Below are 21,304 nucleotides of genomic sequence, written 5' to 3'. Positions count from 1 at the left end.
GGAGACAACAACACACAAGTAATTAAGAACAGGCACCTTGTGGTAATCTTCTTTGACAGACAGGACCACTTTTACGTATGTGCAGATAGGGATCCGGCAGGCTGCACGGATTTGGTACCTACAGTGGCTAACTAGCTGTGGTAACATATCGCGAGGAAGATGACCAAAGATGACTTGTGAGAGAGTTCCTGTGTTTCCGCTTCCTCTTAGCTATCACGCTTCTGCTAACTTCAAGGCTAGCTAAAATAGCTAGTTTGCCCTAGCTACATCATGACTTTCTGGCATTTGCTATCTGGTTTAGGTCTAGCTAGCAATACTACTTCCCTTGCAGGCTTGATCACCCACAGTCAAGGTACCTACGTTGGTTGATATAGTTGCTGGCTTTTTTGCGACACTGCGTCCTAAGCAGACATCTTGTGTCACCAGTGCCCTGATGGCATAGCACACTAATGCCACTCAGGCTTTGTCACCATGACCTCCATAGGGGCGGCTGTGGTTCAGGAGGTAGATCGGGTCAAAGTGTCCTTGGGCAAGAGACTGAACCCCGAATTGACAGGCGGCTGTTCCGCCAGTGTATGAATGTGTGTGAATGGTGAATGCAGATGTTGCGTAAAAGCGCTTTGAGTGGTCGAAAAGACTAGAAAGGAGCTACTGTATACAAATATGGAGCATTTACATGGTTCTCAGTGTCACTCTCCCAGTGGAGGCGGACATTTTCACTCATCCATTATAGCCTTCTAGCCTGCTCCATGTCTTCCTGCCTCTGAGGCTGTTGATGTTGTTGCTTTGTAGAATCAAGTTGGAGTGGCTGTCAAAGTGGTGGTACCAGGTGGTACTGGGCGATGTAATGGAAGGTTCACACACTGTGGCTTTCTACCTGTTGCTGTTTCCCCAGTAGGAACTGCAGGCATTTTTTGGGAAATCTTTCTTTCTGGACTGTGGGCCGAGGGGGCTCCTCTGATGGCTCAGAGGCTAGCGCTTAGTCGCCTGGTACGATTTTGCACAGGTTGTGACGCATTGGGTAGTGCTCCCCAGATGGGACCAGGAACATTGCCCCATCAACCGAACTTTACAGGAGTGTCATTGGAAGATATTGTTTGGCTTCTTTGTGGTTTCCCATCTCTAGTGCGGTCATATCTCAGGGTTATGATGTCTGGTTGTATGTCTCGCTTGGTGCTAGATACAACGACTGGGGGGGGCACCATCCGTGACTTACACACTCAGGTTACACTTGGTTTCAAGCTTGATGGCATGTGGCTGGACTGTGGGACCCCCAGGCAGGCAGTTCTCAGTGGCCTGGCCACTTACTATCCTTTGCCCATTCAGCAGTTGGGTCCGAGTTGCTATATGGACGGATTTGGGCCCAGCTGGGTGTACATCACAACCCTAACAGCCTTTTTCCTCGGGTGGTAACAAATAGCGAAGCCTGTTAGGGCGTACTACTTACGTAATAGTATTAATAATTTATTGATTTCTATGAGTAGTGCTGAGTTCAAAAGGGAGATGAACTGCTGGTGTTTTGTAGGATGGGGTTGCTACCTCATGACCTCATAAGAGGTGAGTGCAAAGATCGGTCTCTGAAAGATCTGAGGTGGAGCCTCGATGGGGTTAACCAGTAGCAAGCCTACTAGAAGGCTATGCACATACTCATAGAAATAGAGTTACCTCCGGTAACTACTGTTCTTAGATCCAAACCTTTAGTGTGAACAAACCAGTCAGCAAATCCTTTTCCCCCCATCTGTTGTCAATGAGCAGTTGTTTTGATCTGAACAATTTCCTAGTAGAGAACATTTACATTTTGGTTTTTATACTTTTATTAAATTGAAAGATGAGAGAGCAAAACACATAAATTGTATTCTGTTAATGAAAGTGACTTGATGTAAACATATATACATAGGCCTATATATTCCATTGAATGATAAATCAGTCATGAAGCGAATTCCTGTTCTGTCCTGTAGATAATCTGAATTTACTTCAGCCTGATTAATAACACGTTAGAGACGGAACTCCAGTTGAAACTTCCGACCTCAATGCGTTGCAGGTGCATGGTGGTGTGTGACGCCGAAAGTGAACGAAAACCATGGTTGACCGTGACAAATTGTGCACACAGTTGCACCCTCAGCAGTGTTTTAGGTGTTAATTAAAAGGATGGCAGTTTAACTACTACAACTGACATAAATAGCCTATACTAGTTCTGTGTACCCCTCTAGCTACCCCATCAGTTGGTAACCCTCAAGTCAGTCAATGTTGTAGGTTATACTTCCTAATGTTTTTGCATTTTTAACAATAACTTTTATGAAGAGAAGATGGCTTTATGAGATTCTTTACTGTAGCCAGCTACCTACTATGCCTAACATATTTTTACATCAATGTACATGGAGAACAGGTTTTACTATATGACCGTATGTATTATTTTAATTTAAATACATGCAAATATACTTTTTACTGCTTTTTTGTTTATGGTTTGCCATTTACAGTGTGTGCATCCATTGTTGCCATTGTTTTGTGACGTAATTCAGCTGCTACTCGTGAAGTCGGGGTACATATTTTTTCTCCCAGTTCACAAGTAGGAAATCCGACTTCAGGTGGGGTTCCAGGGTAGTTTTTCTAGTTGGAGGTTGGAAATTTCCCAGTTCCCAGTTGCCTGGAACGCAGCAGAAGTAGCAAAAAGCATGTGATTGAAGTCATATCCCAACACTACAGCTAGAGGGCATCATACAATTATGAACTGCTTGTATGTGCATCAGTCATTCAGTAGTGGACCTCTCCTTACTTTTTTGCAAACTTTAACATTTTAGCTAATAAAGTGACAGTAGTAGTGACACAGAGCAACCTACCATAAACCAAAGATGCAGAATAACGCCACGATTACAAGTGCCAAACCTGCTGAAGTGTGTATACTGCACACCATTTGCTTTACAAGAACTGAAAAGTTCCCATACTCAAAACTGACTCTGTGACAGCCAGACATCCACACTTGAAGCAGAGCGTAAATGTGTGCCTCTCCGATGCTCTGCTTTAGATACATGTACAGCAGCGGTGATCATGTTATTGTACTGACACTGTGTGCTTTCTCTTTTATTCTTCATTACTGTACTGTAAACATAACAGTGTTTTGATGTTTAACGCTATTCCTTTTTTGTTAAGTTTTGGTCATACTCTTGCAACCAGGATTGTAATCATAGCGACCAACCATCTGGTCGGTTTGATTTTGGTGATGGTTAAAACTGAACCTGCAAGACAGTGAATATTTGGGGTACTAAATTTATTAGTCAAAACATAATTTTAATTAGAGGGTCAAAATACAAATACAAAATACAAATATCAGAACTGCAACTATAAAAAAAGATATTTTGCCTTATTTGCAGTAAATTTAGACATAAAGCTTTTAAGGATTTATTACATTGTTGGGCCGTCATACCGCCTTCAAGGTAGGGAGTAACGAGATATTTCAGACATTAGTTGTACACTGCTGTCATTGTACAGGGTTATTTTACTGACAGGACTTTCATTTTTAAAACTGTGTGAGATATATATATATATATATATATATATAAAAATCAAATTTTCATGTAGTTTTCAGTTTTTGATATTTATATGAATAAATACAACATGTATTGTATTCAGTCTTTTATCAAGAAAAGTTTGGGAATGCATAACACATTTTTTTTAGAATATTTACATAGATATTCACAAAACGTAGACTGTATCAAACTACTACCCTGGAGAGTATACCCTTCCACAATAAAGTAATAAAATACATAAATCCTCATAACAAACAATATTCAGAAAATATAAAATTGTTGTAAATTATATAAAACAATTACATTTTATACTTTATATTTAAAATTACATTTTAAAATTGGCTTGAGTACAGTATCCTAAATGTGCAATTTATTTTAGAACTCCACTATGTTGTATTATTTAAGTACAAATACAACTCCATATTTGAATTGTTCTGCTTGTCACAGCGACTTTTTCTAACCAAAAAACAACACTTTAACCAGTACCTGCATTCATTAAGATAACAACATTCAGCAAAAACTAATTATCTTTTTGGCTAGTGAAGCTTGAAGGTGGCTGAATATGAAATTAATGAAAAAATAAACAGAATGATGATTAAACCACTATCTTTTGCTGTACAAACAAATCAATATGCTTGATATGCAGACTCTCAGAGGTCAAGCGATATCCGAAAGTGCTGTGCTCTTTGGGCCAGTTCCTTTGCAAACTCTTGAGCCTCGTGCAGAGCTTGACTATCCGGGAAATGCAGTGCTGCCTTCTTGGTGGCCACAGCCAGCTGCTTAAGGAGGGCACACAGGTGGTTGCTCTTACACAGGAGGCTCTGGCTGGACCCTCTACGTTGGGCCTCTCTGCACAAGGTGTCCACCAATCTCTGGCCTACCATGATCACCAGCTTACTTTGTGAGATAAATTTTTCTGGTGGCTGGCCATCCTGAAGACTGCTCACAAATCCTCCAATGGCCTTCTGTAGAGCACCAAAGTAAAGCCGGCAGTGCTCTGACAGAGGGGATGGTTGATGTTCTTCTGTGCCACTGCCGGACTGAGAGGAGTCGCGCTTGTTATCAGTCTGAGCAGTGATGAAATGGAACAAAAGGAGGTGAGGATGGCCACATATTAACATTAAATCCTGGTTAACATTATAGATGGATGTATAAAAAGAAAATTTTTTAAGAGGCAACGGTGTTTTTATCATGCTCATTAAATAGGAACAAATCTCTTGGATTAATAGAAGATACTCACCCGTGCCTTGTTAGAGACTGGTGTGACATTTTCTTTTTGTCCCTTCTGCGCGTCCTTTTGATGCTTTTCAAAAGCATTCTTAGTCTAAGGAAAAGTCAATAGCAAAAATATTAGTATTAGTATGCCTTGGGTTTTCCTTGGTTACAGCTCATCATTCAGTTAACATGGTAACCTATATTATTTAGAATGACGTAAAAGATTAGGAGCATCACCTGTAGCTCTACATAGTCATTGTCGTCTTCCAGTATGTCCCCTCCTTGTTCACTTCCATCAGGACTTTTCTTTGTCTCTGGATCTTTCTGAGGGACTCTGAACAGAAGCTTGCCATTGGCATTGATGATAGACACTAGGCGCTTGATGTCCTCTGGAACAGTGCGCGCCACCATAACAAAGCGCTCCAGTTGGTCAGGTATCTGGACCTGCCCCGGGTCCTGACAAAGCGTATTGAGGGGCCAGCCAGCCATGTTCAGAGCACTAACTGTTTGTTGTAGGATCACACCTGAGTCTTCAACGATGGACAGCTGTTTATAGAGCCTTGTCTTAAGGTTGGCATCGGTCAAACGGCGGGCATTGCCTTTAACGTCCAAGGAAAAGTTTAGGAAGGACGTCAGAGAACATGTAATGTCCTCAGCTGCTTCTCTGATCTCCTTCAGGTGTTTCTCCAGATGTTCTTTGCTCCTCCAGTGACTGCTGACAAATTCCATGAGTCGGGGCACGGCTCTGCAAACGGACTCATGCAGGTCTAGAAGTTTGCGGCAGGCCTCGTCCTGGCTGAGCGTTACTTCTCGCAGAGGCTCTGGAGAGGAGGAGCTCAGAGCCAGAGAGTCACAGGAGCTGGTGGAGGAGCTGGAGGCCGTGCTGATTCTTTGACTGTCTGCTGCAGAGAGACATAAGGTTCTACCTCGCTCGTTGTCCTCCTGTGCCAGTGACTCCCCACTTTCTGGAAGGTTATGGAAAGACGTACAGGCCAGGAAGTTTCTCATTCGCTGCAGACGCACCCTTGTGTGTTCATGAGCATTGCTTGAGTCCACCCTGCACTCTAGGGGTATATGATCACTTGGGGAATCACTGAGAACCCGGGTGAGGGATTCCTCCTGGGGTGGAACCACAGATACTGATTCCTCTGGGAGCCTCTGAGTTAGGGGTTTGTCATAAATCGGGACCCTCGGCAGCACTTTGGGTGGACTTGGGATGTCAAGAGAACTGGGTTTTGGTACATCATAAAGTGCGGAAGTTGGACTGCCTCTTTGAATGGGCCAAGCATGTGCTGGAAGAGTGTCATAGAGCTGCCTGCAAACAGCTTTGGAGGGCATGGTATCATAGGAGCCTTGAGGTGGACTTTGTTTCTCAGGACCCACTGGCACATCATAAATCCACTCAGGCTTGTGGAAGTTGGGAAGGGTGTTGTATCCATTGATTATTTTCTGTTTGGCCTCTATGGCTGAGGGAACAGGGATGTCATAATTTGGGTCCTGAGGCAAAGGGGGTGGAACAGCATACACCTATGCACAAGAACAAAGTTGTCAATTTCACAGAAAGAAAAGAACTTTAGAAATGAAGCAGACATTAATTTCTACTTAGTAGAAAGTAAGTATGCTTCAAACTTAGTGCTTGTTGGATCGTCAAAGAGCGCCTCTTCCCTACACCTTTCTGATGCAGGGGTATACTGTGAAAGTGCAAAAATTGTGTGCGTGACAGTCAGTTATGGTTGTTTTTTAATGTAACTACATATGCATTTATTCTTTTCTTCTCTTTTTCTCTTATCTTCTGGTTCCCTTTAATTCATAAAAACAAAACAGCACAAATCTCATTCTGACTTCCTGAAAACAAATGAAAAGATGTCTAACATAAATACAATGGTGATATCCGTTTGGTGGTCAACCGGCCCAGATGGCCAGTATATGACACAACCTCAGAATTGGGGGGTTGGTCATGGTTGGAACATCTCTCTCATGCTCTACTACTACTTTTCATGTCTAAAAAGAAGTTCAAATAAAGACTGCATTTTAAAGTGAGCACATCATAGATTCCTTACTTCATTAATCCCTCCAAATGTCTGAAACTTACGTAAGAGTCTCCTGGACTGCTACACCTTAAACTCTCCGGAGAGTCAAATCTTTTCTCCAGCTCCGAAACTGGAGGCAATGACTGTGTTTGCGGCATATGTCTTGGAGTTGTTGATGCCTGCAAATAGAACATTACAATAACAGTAGAGACATCAGACCAGTAACCACTAAAGTGGCACAATATCCACAATTAGTCACTAGTCACTACTTTTGATGCATTTTATTGTGTATATTTTCAAGAGCTCACAGTGAAAGGAGAAGCTCGTCTTGCTTGGCTTGGAACATCATAAACCTCCCCTTTTGGACTGGACGCCATGCTGAAGAATGAAGGCTGCAGACAAGACAGACAGGCTATAATATTGAGGCTGACTGGCAACACTTGCACTGCTTTGATCAAAGCTACATCTACCTCACTGACCTCTACTTCAACGCATTTATATGGACAGTGTTTGCTCTGAAGCCCGTTGAGAGTACCGGAGAACCCCATCATGCATGCACTTTGCCAATTAACGCAGCTCTATAATAGAAACCATGCTGCTCATTGAATATTAGGTGGCTACTGCAGAAGGGAACACGACTCCCCTGGAGCAGGAAAGGAAATGGTGAACATGTGGGTATATTTCTTCCCACCTTCTGCTGCATAGGCAACCATACAGACACTTCTGTCTTTCTGAAGTCTCTGGCGGCATGGGCTGCTGTTTGCAGTTAAAAGTGTCTGAAGTCTGTGTCTGTTTGTCTTTTACAGGCCCATAAAGACCACGGTGCTGCATGCCTGTCCCCAGGGAGAGGCCAGTGGTCCCCATCTGAAAGCTCTTTTGCCAGCAGGGGTTTCACAGCATAGCATTTCTGCAACAGTCTACCTCTCTAATTGTGAGAGTGAACACTTCCCAAGGAAAAGGACAAACTTTGACCTCAGAGAAATACACAGACTAATATCTGCTATTAGGTTTTTGCTCTTTTCTACATAAAGTCAATCATACTGTGCGAAATTAATTTGTACCTTGTTTCTCTCCGGTTCTTCTGTGTTGTTCTTAAGTGCTGATAGGGCTGGACTTTTTGAAGCTGATAAAGGAGTGGACGGGACCTTGTAGATCATGTCCATGCGTTCATAAGCCGAGCTGCTGGACGGTCGGGGAACACTTGGGATCTGGTAGATATTTTTCACACTGTCATCAGTTTTAACATCAATTGATCTGAGATTTTCTGTGACAAGGATTGAGGAGCCTGCAGTGCTTCCAGTTTGCACTGTTAAAAGCTGCAGTCTATTTGCAGGGGCCAGGCCATGCCGTCCATAAAGAGAGCACATCCACCATCCGCTGGTGCCGGCCACATTTTGATCCATCACCGTGATGATGTCCCCTTTTCTGAAGGCCAGCTCATCTGCACACTCTGCAGTGTTGTCATACAGAGCCTTTGCAAGTTTGTTCTAAAATAAAGAACAGAGAAAATGGAAATAAAACATAGGGGGAAAACAGCAGGTCGTGTGTGGCACATTTTAAATGACAGAAGTTATTTTTGCTGCTGAAGGCCCATGACAACATTTCCTTTTGCAAAATGTTGCTACGAGTTGCACATCTGAGTCCTCATCACATTCACAAGGAAGTATTGCAGTCATTTCATAATAATCATAATAACACACAACTAGTTGTCACAAAGTAACTATTTCCCATTTATTTAAAGTGTTTGTGAAACAACAATAACACAAGTGGCGCTCTTATTGTTTTGAATGACATCTTTCCTTCTCTGTATTTTCACTTCCTAGTTGTGCTTCCTACAGAGAAGTAAATGGAAAACAAGTTCCTTCAAAGCTTCCTCTTACGTGCTTGCAGGCGTCCTATCTCCTCAATCCAAAACTACAAATACATATTTTTAATCCAAGAATGATCACAGACTATTATGCATGGATGTCCTTTATATGTTTCCCTGTAAAGTTGCTGCCATATTTTGAGGCATTCTTCACTGTCACGAAAGGTAGAGCTCATAAACTGCCCAGCTTTTTTCTCGATGTGACAAATCTAAATCAGACTGGGCAATGACCACATACAAGGAAGTGTGAAATTTTCTTTTACTTCAACCTCTCTGCTGCGGTGGCTTGTTGTGTAGGTAGAGACAAGCTGTGACTAATAAAACATGCCTTGCAACCAAAACCACTAGGCATAGCTGAATTCACACCCAGCAGGTTGTGGTTTGACTTACTGCGTAGCTACACAGAAAGAATGGGTGTTCACACTCAGTGGGAACAGAACCAATGTGTCCCACACCAAAGGCATGGGTCTTATCCACTGCACCGCCGTCATCCTCCATCTGGACATTTCAGCAGCATTTGACAGGGCAAACCACCAGATCCTCTTCTCCACCCTCCAAGAACTGGCACTGCACTCTAACCCTGTTCACATCCTACATCAAAGACTGCACTTACAGGGTAACTTGGAGAGAACGTGTGTCTGAACCTTGTAGCCCCCCTTCTGGGGTCTCTCAGGGTTCTGTTCAGGGTCCTCTCCTCTTTTCTCTCTACACAAAGTCAGTGATATACTTGATAATTTTTTGCAATTTTTGGGTCGTATCCACATGGTTGAAAAGCACTTACTGTACTTTAGATGAAAGTCAGCTAAATAAATGTAACGCAAACATTTTAGCTCTTTAGCTTATATTGTTTGATTATTATTACTGATGCATTAGCATATAGATATAATTTTATGTTGTACAGGTAGTGGAGCTAAATTTAACTACTTTATATACTGTTTGATAGTTAAATTCTTAATCTATAACAATGCTTTATATTTTATCAGCAATAATATGTTTGTTTGTAATCTTAATCTACAAAGTAACAATAACTGTCAAATAAATGTAATGGAGTATAAAGTATTAGCTAAAATATGTCCCTCTTTAACATAGTGGACTAAGTATACAGAAGCATAAAATTATACAATACAAGTTCCTCAAATGTGTACTGATTCCTGAGTTAAAGTACTTGGTTACATTCCACCACTGACACGTTGAGAAGTGCAAGAATATGAATAATTATATAGAATTATACCCTCGACAAAACAAACACACACCCCACCCTCAGCTGATAAGTGTGTGTTTTTGTGTCGGGGTGGGGGGTTCTTAGGCTCTGCTATCTGAGGGTGAATCCTTTGAAACAAAGAGCCCATTCACCATCAGAGCCCAACAACACACTCAGCACCTGTTAGGATGCAAGCCTGTAGAGCACACTGACCGCAGCAGACTATGCCCCCCCCCCCCCCTTCAGCACACGCACACACACAGCCTCAGCAAACTCCCTGCCTAATCCTCTGGGTCATGCTACAGACATGCAAGCGAAAAAAAACATAGGGTCAGATGACAGTCAGCGACAGTACCACAAAGTTTACGTTATTGTACTTCCTCATTTGGAATCATGAAAGTGCACTATCCTAAGATGACGTTAGCAACTGACATTAGCAAACTACTTGTGTTGCACAAAATGTATTTTATCCACCCAGACATGATGTATGTGTAAATAGCCTGCAGAGTTTCAGAGCCTGTAATTGCAGTGGGCCATGTGACCTGTTAATTGGGAAACTTTACTTTTTGTTTGGTTTTTCTTCGTTTCCAACCACGCCTCGTCACGAGAAACTGAAATTCATATCACTTGTCCTGAGCAGAAGTCCTGGCCTTGTGCTGTCTTTGTCCGGCTTTTCGGTCTGTATGTTGATCACCCAGTACAGTAACAAAGTCAGATTCAGCTGTGACTCTTTTGGATTCCTGCACACGCCTGCTTGTGCAGATCAGGCCCTCTGACAGCTGGCCTTCAGCACTTTAACCGCACAGCTGTCTCTGCCTCTCCCTCACCTCTCCCGTCTCTCTGCTCCATCCTGTTCACAAATTAACATCGGCCGTCAGACACAACGCAAGAAATGCTTTTAAAAAGTCCTGGAAAGAAGCTTCTGTTCAGACAGTAAGCTACCTCCAAGCTACCAAATTAAGCTACTTCAGGCCATCTCAGCTATATCGAATAAATAGAAAGCTGGATGTGGAGTGTTTGCACTGCTCTAAGGCAGAAAGAATACAATTCTATTTTTAACTCACAGTAATATGATGTCCAACTGTTACCCTTGCACCAAACACTCAAGTTGGACTTTTTGATTAGTCACTCTAAAAAATTAAACAAGAAAACAACCAAAAATTGCCCCACTACTAAAGATTGAAATTACTTTTTTGTTCAACCAACACTCCAAAATCAATCAATTTAAAGCAATATAAAAGTGAAAAGCAGGAAAGTTGCACATTTGACCAGAGAATGTTAGGCATTTTTGCTTCAAAAATTACTTAAAGCAAGACTATGTAGCTTTTGCTGACTTTTCCAGTGTGAAAATTATGGGATAATGCTGCATTCTAAAACCTAGTGTAACAGTAGCACAAGTGGAGCACAAGAGTCATAAAGTCAGAGAACTTACTTAGTAATAAATAATAATAATAATTGTAACACTTTTCAAAAACAAAGTTACAAAGTTCTTTACATGGTTGAATCAAGATTGACACAGGCAATCAAATTAATACAGAAATAAAATTTAAAAAACAATAAAACGATAAGATAAATATTTGAAAAGAAATCTAGTAGCAGCTGTGTTTTGAACTAGCTGAAAGCATGAGATAGTTTTTTTGGCTGAAGCCTGAATACAATGAACAGTAATTTAATCGAGTTGATATGAAACCATGCATGGCCTTCTCAAGAAAGATGAGATTTGAGATGCTCCTTAACTGATAAAACATGAACAAGTTTGCAATTTGTTTTTCAAATGAAAGTTCCCCGTCAAATATCACACCCAAGTTTCTGGCAGCAGGTTTGATAATTGAAGACAGGGATCCAAGATGTTTCGGTAAAATAGGGATGGACCTTGGGGGACCAAAAATAATTATTCCTGATTTGTTGAACACTTTTCTGACAGCCAGGATAAAATACTTTTAAAATTGCATTCTTCACTGGTTTTTAACGGGACACAAATTTGTCTGACATCTGCATAACAACACTGGATTGTGTGTTTATTTATGATATATTCCAGTGGTAGCATGTACAGAAAAACAAGGGGCAATGGATGGAGCCTTGGGGAACACCACATGTCAGAGGGGCCGCCGAAGATCACTGAGAAAGTGTTGTTTGATAAACAGGATATAAACTACTTAGAGCAGTGTTCCTGATGCCAACCCTACTTTTTCTAATAGAGTGATCCACAGTGTCAAAAGCAGAGCTCAAATCAATAAGAATTCAAATCAAACCAGCAGCAGTTGGATGAGAGCAGATTCTGTCTGAAGTAAACAGTCTTCTCTAAAACCATTGATAAAAATGGTACTTTGGTAATAGTCATTTAGATTTTTCCAGGTGCAGGAATAGCTTTACATTCATTGTTGAAGTTCTTTAGTATTTGTTCGGCTCAAATATTTAGATTTTTGGTTACTGCGATATGTAGATGTAGTGGTGAAGGCCTTAGGAAATCTGTCAGAAACAATGGTTATCACTGGACTAACGTCTGTGACACAGTAATATTTACCTAAAGATAGCTAACATTTGTTAACATAAGCTACTGGTCATAGCAGTTAAGGCAGTAGCAGCTAAACTGCTGAGTGAATTGAAAGCGGTAATGGTGTGTTTTATAGCTTATGAATTCAACCCTTTAGTAAAAGAAAGGATATATTATATTACTTTGAAAAATGACATTGAGGTTTAATCAATTGATTGATTATCAAATAGTCCCTCGCTGAAAGGCAAAGAGTGGTGATTTATCCTCAGCGCATTAATATTCAAACTGACCATTACTGGTGTTTCATCATATACTGCATGATTCATATAGTTAGGTAACTATTATGCAGCCACCGAAGTGCATTAATCAGGCATATCTTCACAAGAATCAAAAACACCATTTTTGAAAGTGTGATTATTTTGGGTAACTTTTCCCCACATAATGAGAAATCACCTGTGGAGACACAATATTATGTGAACTTAATAAGAGTGTCCAATCCCCGAGACCCACTGGAACAGGAACCAGTCCAAGATGTGGATCCCAGTGTGGGAATGGCACCTCACTTTGACCTTTTGCCCCTTGACAGCCTGGGCACGACCCCGGGGGCAGGTCAGCATGGACACATGCCAGGCTCAGCACAACACCCACAGTGGCAGTGAAGAAATGTGTCACACGTGACTAAAGGTTTCCTAAAATATTGAAAATGCTTCATTTTCCCAGACAGAGTGGCGGGAGCAGGGTGTTCAAGATGAGGCAAGCCACATAGTTAACATAATCTCTTTTCTTGAATTTGGACAGGAAGTCACTCTGTAAATATGACATATTAGACTTTCCCACAGTATCTTAGATACAAAGACAGGGGCAGGGGGAAGACGAGAAGGACAGACAGGGAGAGACAGCCAATCAGAGGGAAAACACAGAGAGAGATTTGGAATCCCTGTAAATGATTGTCTTAGATGTTGGGAATTCGTTCCTGGTCGATCAATTTTATCATCTCAATGATCCTCAGACGTGTTCCATGGAAAATTACCTTTGTCAACCCTCTCTCCAACCCAAACAAATCCAAGAGGAGGCTGTGGAGTCTAATGCAGGCTCTGTGGCAGTGACATTGACTCGCTACAGCTGCCCTGGTATTTCCTGTATGGGAACTGTTGAGAACTTTGTCTAAATCTCATACACAAAGGCACACGACTAAAGAAAACTTCCTAGGACCTCTTCTTTTCAAAACTAAACAAAATAGCCTATTAAAGGTGGGCACATTGATGCAATGTCCAACAGATTATTTTGTTCTTTGTTGCATGCAGATCTCAAGATTTGCTTTACTCTGATCAGTTTATGTGCCGTTAATGTTAAAATAATTGAATTGGCAGTTCTTGGCAGTTGAAATATATCAGTTTGTCTTGAGAGGAACTGAACATACAGATGTGCTCACATTTGTTGGTACCCCTCCGCAAACAACAACTTTCTTTTAAATACTGTAACATGAAACTGACACAATTGGCATCCACCATTGCTTGTTCCACATTTAACAGAAATCAGACTTTGCTTTTGATTTTTTATTCAATATAATATTTTCAATAATAAAACTAATCAAAATGACATGGACAATAATGATAGAACCCTTAACTTAAGGCAATCATTGCAATCAAATGTTTTCTGCAGCTCTCAGCGGGACTTCTGCACCTGTTAACAGGTAGTTTGGCCCACTCTTCTTGAGCAAACTGCTCCAGCTGTCTCAGGTTTGATGGGCACCTTCTCCAGACTGCAAGTTCCAGCTCTTTTCATAGATGTTTGAAAGTATTGAGTTCAGTGTTGTTCTTAGGCTGTATTCACATCAAATCAAGCATTGTGGCAGTTAGAGCAGGCTTGTGCAGCAGTGTGGGAGTGTCACTACGTGGCCCATCTGTGTGACGTGTGTGCTGATTGTAGCACAACTGGAAATATTAACCAGAAATCCCATTTCAAGAACGATCCAACGCCAAGTAGCTGCACAGCAATTAATGTCTTACTCATAGCTTACTACTGAGTACTCCCTCATAGCAGGTCTGTCTGATCAATCTCTGTCTTTGGTATGAATGCAGCCTTATCCATTCTTGGGTGCTTTTAGCTGTGTGTTTTGGGTTGTTGTCCTGTTGGAGGACCCGTGACCTTTGACTGAGACAAAGCTTTCTGAGAGTGGGCAGTAAATTTTGCTCCAGAATGCCTCAACAGTCTTGAGGTTTCATTGTACCCTGCACAGATTCAAGACACCCTGTGTCAGGCGCACATCTCTGGTCTTTGTTCAGTGTTGTGCACACGATGATATCGGCGTTTATAACAGCTGATTTATGACTATTAAAAAAGAAACGGAGTGTGGGATCCTTCGCTCTGCTGCTGACAGACGTGATTGTAGATTTGGTTCTGAAACAGTTTAGTGAACGGACCTCTCATTTCTCCCAAGTTTATCTCTTCCAAATATTTTCTAACATCACTTACAGCGGCAAACGTTGCACATAGCTAAATTAGATTAGCCACAAAGCTAATGCCGTGTTGATCAGTGGAAGAGCGCTAACGTTACTGAGCGGTTAAACTATAATGTTTAACAAATTCTAAACATGAGAGCCGCTTGTCTGTAGGTACAGTCGGTGCGTCAGAAATGATCAAACCAGAGGTAATATGTAAATATTCGTGAGCTAAGTATCTAACACGGCTTCCCGCCTAACAAAGTTATCTAGCCCCTTTTTCAAATGTGCAACGTTAGTGTGAAATCTCAAAGTTGCAGGTCCTCGATGTCGACAGTCATGTAGTATTAGATGCATTCAAGAGCTGCGTTTCCTCTGGGTCACTGTATCATAGACGGCATGTTTTACGCCAGATGGTGGTTAGGAAATGGTTTCTCGTAGCTCTGGATAGAATTAAAGCGTGCTGGTAAAGGGATAAACTAGATGTGAATATGCTACTTTGAAAATAGTCATTGTGGCAGATTACGTGTAAGGTAATAACTACTGCACTTAGTAGTAGTACTCTATAGTTTATAATGGATCTTTTTTGTAGTTTTAAATATTTGACTCTTCTTTATAAAAACTTTGATATATTTAGTTATATTTTTGTTCAGCATGTTCTCTTGGTGAGGTCTCATAACAACAAATTTTAGGGCTAATCTTTGTTTATGTTATGTGTTTCTGATAAGAAGGGGAAAATATCGCCTGATATATCGGCATTTCGGAGTAAAATCTCAAAATTTGAAATCTGTATCGGTCTTAAAAATCCCATATCGGTCGGGCTCTACACTAATTAGGCTGAATGACTCATTACAAGATTGAAAAAGCTATTTTGTTTTAAACTGCACTGTAATCCAATGATTTATGATCTTCTCTATGGGGTACCAACAAATACACTTTTCAAGGGACAGAATGAGTTTTGAGGTGAAAACTGGTAAGTTACCACTCAGTTATTATTATTGCTATTTTGGCGATATGGTGGTGCTCAACGTCTGACTGACAGTTTTCTCCCAATAAGTTAATATACAGCCTATTACAATATACATTTCAAAGTTTAATGCTGTAAATAAACATGTAAAAAAAAATAAAACTTTCAATAAATGTTTTTAAAGTGCGTGAATAAATCCAAAATTGTAACCCTAACCCTGGGTCATCAGTGCGCATGTGCAGGCGTAAAGTGTATGTGTGAAGTGGCAGAAGAGGAACACTTGCTGAAGAGACAGAGCTCCAGCTTAACTGGTGTTGTGCCAAGTTGTCTGAACCTTGCGGGACTTTCGGATAATTTATCACTGTTGATGAACCACACAAAGAATATTTTATCATTTTTAAATAGCCGGCTACTTGAAATGTACCCGCGAGGAACCACAACGTGCATGCAGCTGTCAGCAGCACGTGATATATAAATACACATGATTCGACTAGTCGACTATAAGCAGGACTTGACGATTCTGATTAGATTATGTAAATCCTTAGTCGGGGACAGCCCTAGAACAGTTTCAATCATCTAAAAGACAGTTGGTTGTTTCTCAGTAACAGTGGATGACAGACTAGACAATGTGAGCAGCAGCAGATAAGATGCAGGCTGCAGACTCACTGCTCTGTGGCAGGAACTTATCTCACTGCTGACACTCTGGTTTATTTATACCCAGTCTGATCTTCTGCCTTTTGTCACAGTGAATATATGTTAATATATGTTAATACATGTGGTCACTTTGTTGCTTTACTTTTAGCTGTTACAGTTACACTGTTAAAGAGCATGTTGGGTGGTTGATACTGTGTTTGAACCAATTTTGACTTACAGGCAGTGGTTTGTTTCAGTGCAGGTCTTTGTTGGGTCTTTGTACACTTTCTAACTGCAATTTAAATAAGCTGCATTAAACATTTGAAGATGACCTCATTCTATTTGAGACAATTCTATAATAATGTTAAAGGAAATTTAACATTTCCTACGAGCAATTCCTACGATTTCCTAATACGGCTTTTGACTTTGTTGTGTAACATGATATCCTGTGGAATTTTCTATGGAGCACTGTTTTGATTGTAGAAAAGTGACACATGACAACTGAGCAAACTCCATTTGCATGGGAAGACTACCAGTAAAAGTTAGTAAGTGGACCTTGACATTGAATTAAGCTAGCTAGCAAACATGGATTCAAAACGTTCAAAAAATGTATGCAAATGTTTTGTTAGGCCACAAGGATACACAAAATGCAGTGAGAAACACTGTTTACAAGGAGACTTCAAGGAATCTTTAAAATCACAAATGGAGATGGCTTTACATCCCCAAACTACAATGGCTGACAAGGGCAAACGGGCCAAAACATCTCCAACATGCTGCAGCTTCAGAAACTATGCCAATTCTTAACACATATAAAAATCTAAAACAAACATGAATTGCCATGGTGCAGAAAGCCAGAACAAATACTTTAACAGCAAACAAGCTGCCAATACAGAAACGATGCACACATACCCCAAAAATAAATGCAATGGAAAAATGCTGCACGTCCAGTCAACACAACCACTTAGCGCGGAGTCCCTTAATCCTGCATTCTATTGAACGGACAGCAGGGGGCGACTGTTCTGGTTGCAAACAGAAGTCTGGTTCCATTAGAAATGAGCCTACTTCTCACCTGAATAATTACCTCCGTAAACACTTTCCTAATGAGGTTATGGTCTCAGTTTCATGTCTTCTTCAACACAGCATGATGTTCATTTAGTAAATGGTCCCATTTAGAGGAAAATAAACCATAAAGCAGAGTATGCTTCAGGGCGGGATTATCTGTGATTGACAAGTTGTTACCATGGCGACCTGTCAATCAGGCTAGAGTGACTCGTATCCTCGGCACTGTGTAAATTTAACCAGCGCCGTTGGAACAGCTTATTAGGAGTTGGCTGTTCACTTTCTCTGGTGAGTACATTTAGTTTTAAGCCTGTTTTTCGTTAGACAAAGTTATCAGCCCTGTTAAAATGACAATTAGGGTGAATTACAGATGTAATGTTACAAGCTAGCTAGCTCCGCATACGGCCGTTAGCTCCGCCGTCTCGTCCAAATATCTATCAGCCAAACCAACTAAATCCAGCTGCAGCAGGACCCTTCTCAAGACAAACTCGAGGCTTCAAAACGGCAGTCCAAAAACGGGTGACGTCTTCTTTTATACAGTCTATGATTGCTCTGCGTTTGCCTGCCCTTGTCAGCCACACTACCAAACACAATGTTTAAAGTAGCAACATTATCTTTGCAATGAAAAGCAAAGGCTTTATGGGATATGTGGTTTGAGGCTCAGTACCACACACAAGCTACCATGCATGAATGCAACACTGACATATTATCATCTTATCAAGTTGATTGGAACAACATGTTTGGCAATGCAGCATTAGTATTTATTAGGAGTCGTGTGTCTCACCACTTAAGTCCAATATTCAGTCTCCTTTCAACTGGGACCCATCCACCGTTGTGTCCCTGAGCAAGACACTTAACCCCTAGGTGCTCCAGAGGCGTGCGACCTCTGACATGTATAGCTTTGGATTAAAGCGTCAGCTAAATGAATAAATGTAAATAGTCAAGAACCAAACATCATAAAACCATAAAAGTAATCAGTCAATAAAACCGAAGCACCTATGGAGGGGAAAACACACGATTGTATAAATAACACAGCTCATGGTGAGACAAAGGCCTGTTTAAATAAAAAAGTCTTCAACTGTTTTTAAAGAGACCATGGAGGTCTGAGGGAAGAGCGTTCCACAGTGCCTTTCACATTAGACATAGTAATTTTATTGATTGTTAATATACAAAAATCTATTAGAGCGGCTTTAAAAAGCCACAGCCCTGCTTTTCTGCTTAACCTCCCACTAAAACCAGAACTGATGCCGTCAGCTTCTGCATTCAGAAAAGTGGTTGTGGAAAGTCCCTGTATTGTTGCAAGCCATTAATGTGTTAATCCATCTATTTATTAGTACCATACAAGTCTCAGCTCTATCGACCAGTGACTGAATTCATTTAGATATCAGAGTTGGTGATGTTAATCAGAAGCCAATGGTCCAGTTGGCAATTATATTCAAACTCTTTGGCTAACAGCATGATTGATGGGGGCCTCTCACTTTTGAAGTAGATTAATAGTCCTCAGCAGTTAAACACATGGTGTATGGATAACATAAACGGCATATGGTGAATTAGACGCAAAAGAAAAGTGTTTCAAATTCCTTGAGTGAGATGTGAAGAGGATGCTGCCACTTCTTCCTGCAGCCTCCTGATGTGTAAGCCCTCATGACTGTCCCTGCTCTCAGATAAAAACAACACAGCACACGAGGCATTCCAAAATAGCTCTATGAGCTAAAAAAGAAATTCTAATTTGAAATAACCGTATACATCGGAAATGAGATTGGTTAAGCTGACGGTGAGTCAATAACCAAACCAGTCAGTTTTTTTAAAGAAGTGATGAATAAGATGAGCTCAGTCACATTATTGCTTTGCATGGGAAAATGTCTGGATGAGGCATATCCGTTCCCTCTACTGTGAACTACCGATAGGACTTGAGAAGATAATGCTTTGCTGTTACATAACTCATGACAAGGCTTTTCAAACATTTTCCATCAAATAAATTAAATCTGTCAATACAAGACTCAACAAAGACGTGGAGAGACTGTAGAAGAAGAGACATTCTCTGGTACTAAGTTTAATCTTTTTTGCAACATCTTGAGTTTAAAGAGGCATCAAGCTGGACAGAGAATATGAGGTTTCAACAGGCGCGCATGGGAACCGAAGCAGCCACAAAAGTTCAAATAAAAAAGTGCACTCCCAGCACAGCAACACATGCATGGAGTTTGAGATCAGAAATATGTAGACCCATTTATTGGTTTTATCATTCATAAATCAAGCGGTGGGGACACAGGGGCTCAGATTAAGGATGTGAAGTGACACTTAGCTTGCAAGACATCACGATTCGCAATATTAGGTTCACGAGAACAAGACGACGAGCGGGGAGGTCTGGGGAGAGCTCCTCCAGGAAATTTTAAGATTAATTTTAAATTTTAAAAACTTCCTTTTCTGCATTCTGGTGAAAGTTTCTGCACCAATTTATGGTGGAAATGTTTTTATTTATGTAAAAGGAAACAGAAAATACAGGTGGCATTTCAAAATATATAGATCTAATATAATCTAATGCAGTGCAGCTCTCAGTCATTCTGTGCAGCTTTTCTCATGTAATATCATCCCTACTGAGGCAACACATAAATTGGCGTGATTTAGTCTTCCCTCCTCTTTTGTCATGTTCACAGGGAGAGAGCGGAAAACTTGGCCAAAAAGAAACTGTCAAGAAGTTGTTAAAGTTACTGATTGGTGTTGCATGTTTTTGGGTTGTTTTTATAGTCAGCAGCTTGTTGTTTTTTTTACCTTAAGTTACTTTTTCTGGACAATGCACATTTGTTTCTTCTATATTTTAATTGCATGTTTTCTTAATGTGCAAATTAACCTTTCTAAAACTATTTTCATTTGTTATTTAACTGCAAGCAATATTTCAGAATGTTTTTTAACAAATTTTGCTTTAAAAAAAGTGGTGGGGACATGTCCCCAGCGTCCACAGTATAAATGACCCCAATGTAAGAACGGAAACATCTGCCTAATCCTAATTATCTGGTTCCGTGCAGCCTGACTTGATCATCTCACTTCTAAATGCTTGTGTGTAATGAGGCTCATAAAGTTTCACTCTCAGCTCTGTCAGGATTGACCCTCTCAGATTACAGCCAACAGCAGAGCAGGTCAGAGGGGCTGTGTGTAGAAATAGGCAGTAGCTGACACTGCAAGCTCAAGTGAAATCCAAGCAGGTGGTCTGCAGGGACACTCTGGACAAGCAACAGTAGCCAACAGAGTAGATACAAAAGACATGACAGTATGCATTACAGTATCAAAGCTGAGGTTAGAAATCATTCAAAATTAAAGTTGACTGATTAATTTAAATTTAAATTAAAGGTAGTGGAGCAGCTGCGGGACTCACCATGTTTGTTAAGCAGCTGTGTTCACAGAAAAAAAGATCCGTCCACAGAGGGTCAGTTTTCAGTGAACCATCTCAACCACAAGTGTGTGCGAAAACTCTCGGGGATTCAGTCCTCCTGTCTAACCAGCATATTGTCTGAGCTGCCGCTGAGAGACACACTGTTTTACACCTGGGGCGGGGCAACTGAAGTCCATGTCATTGTCAGAGCCGCTTTCCCGCAGCCCCATTGGCTGGAGAGACACCCCCTTCTTTGCAGCTGCCCCACCCCTTCACTGTTTCTGTGGGTATTTTTTCATTCAGCTTCACGTCACTCTACCCCCCGCCCCCCATATCTTCCTAGAAAAGCAGAAGTACATAGCTTGTCACTCATTTTTCCAACTAACTCAATGTTTTCCCATTGCATTTTGCTTCCTTTTCTTATAAACTTGATGTATTCCTCCATATGTGATACATTTTGAGGCAGGTTGGAGGGGGTGGGGTGTCTGAAGCAGAAATTCTTGCGG

The 21,304-nt window shown here is 41.0% G+C and overlaps 1 protein-coding gene across 2 annotated transcripts; it reads right to left on the bottom strand.

Annotated features, from left to right (window-relative positions):
- Positions 1-3,605: 3,605 nt before the first annotated feature.
- cass4 (Cas scaffold protein family member 4) lies at positions 3,606-20,941 on the bottom strand. 2 transcript variants are annotated; one of them, XM_046075185.1, is made up of 7 exons: positions 10,401-10,570; positions 7,831-8,256; positions 7,078-7,161; positions 6,832-6,948; positions 4,977-6,266; positions 4,765-4,848; positions 3,606-4,591 (listed from the first exon to the last, which is right to left on the bottom strand). In XM_046075185.1, the coding sequence occupies exons 2-7, from the start codon at positions 8,170-8,172 to the stop codon at positions 4,175-4,177; spliced, it is 2,334 nt and encodes a 777-aa protein (XP_045931141.1). In that variant the 5' UTR covers positions 8,173-8,256; positions 10,401-10,570; the 3' UTR covers positions 3,606-4,174. The 2 variants fall into 2 exon arrangements, with proteins under 2 accessions (XP_045931141.1, XP_045931140.1); XM_046075184.1 differs by lacking the exon at positions 10,401-10,570 and adding an exon at positions 20,802-20,941 and having other exon boundaries at positions 3,607-4,591.
- Between the last annotated feature and the right edge of the window lie 363 nt (positions 20,942-21,304).

This window comes from Micropterus dolomieu, linkage group LG18, assembly GCF_021292245.1.
Source record: "Micropterus dolomieu isolate WLL.071019.BEF.003 ecotype Adirondacks linkage group LG18, ASM2129224v1, whole genome shotgun sequence".
In the NCBI taxonomy this organism is placed as follows: domain Eukaryota; kingdom Metazoa; phylum Chordata; class Actinopteri; order Centrarchiformes; family Centrarchidae; genus Micropterus; species Micropterus dolomieu.
Note: the sequence above shows the minus strand (reverse complement) of the source record. Positions and strands in the feature narration are given on the sequence as shown.

Excerpts from the sequence above, each read along its gene's own strand:
- cass4 (XM_046075184.1), bottom strand. Across the intron at positions 6,949-7,077 it reads GACGAGCTTCTCCTTTCACT|GCATCAACAACTCCAAGACA; the intron begins GTGAGCTCTTGA and ends TTCTATTTGCAG. Across the intron at positions 4,849-4,976 it reads ATGACTATGTAGAGCTACAG|ACTAAGAATGCTTTTGAAAA; the intron begins GTGATGCTCCTA and ends ACTTTTCCTTAG.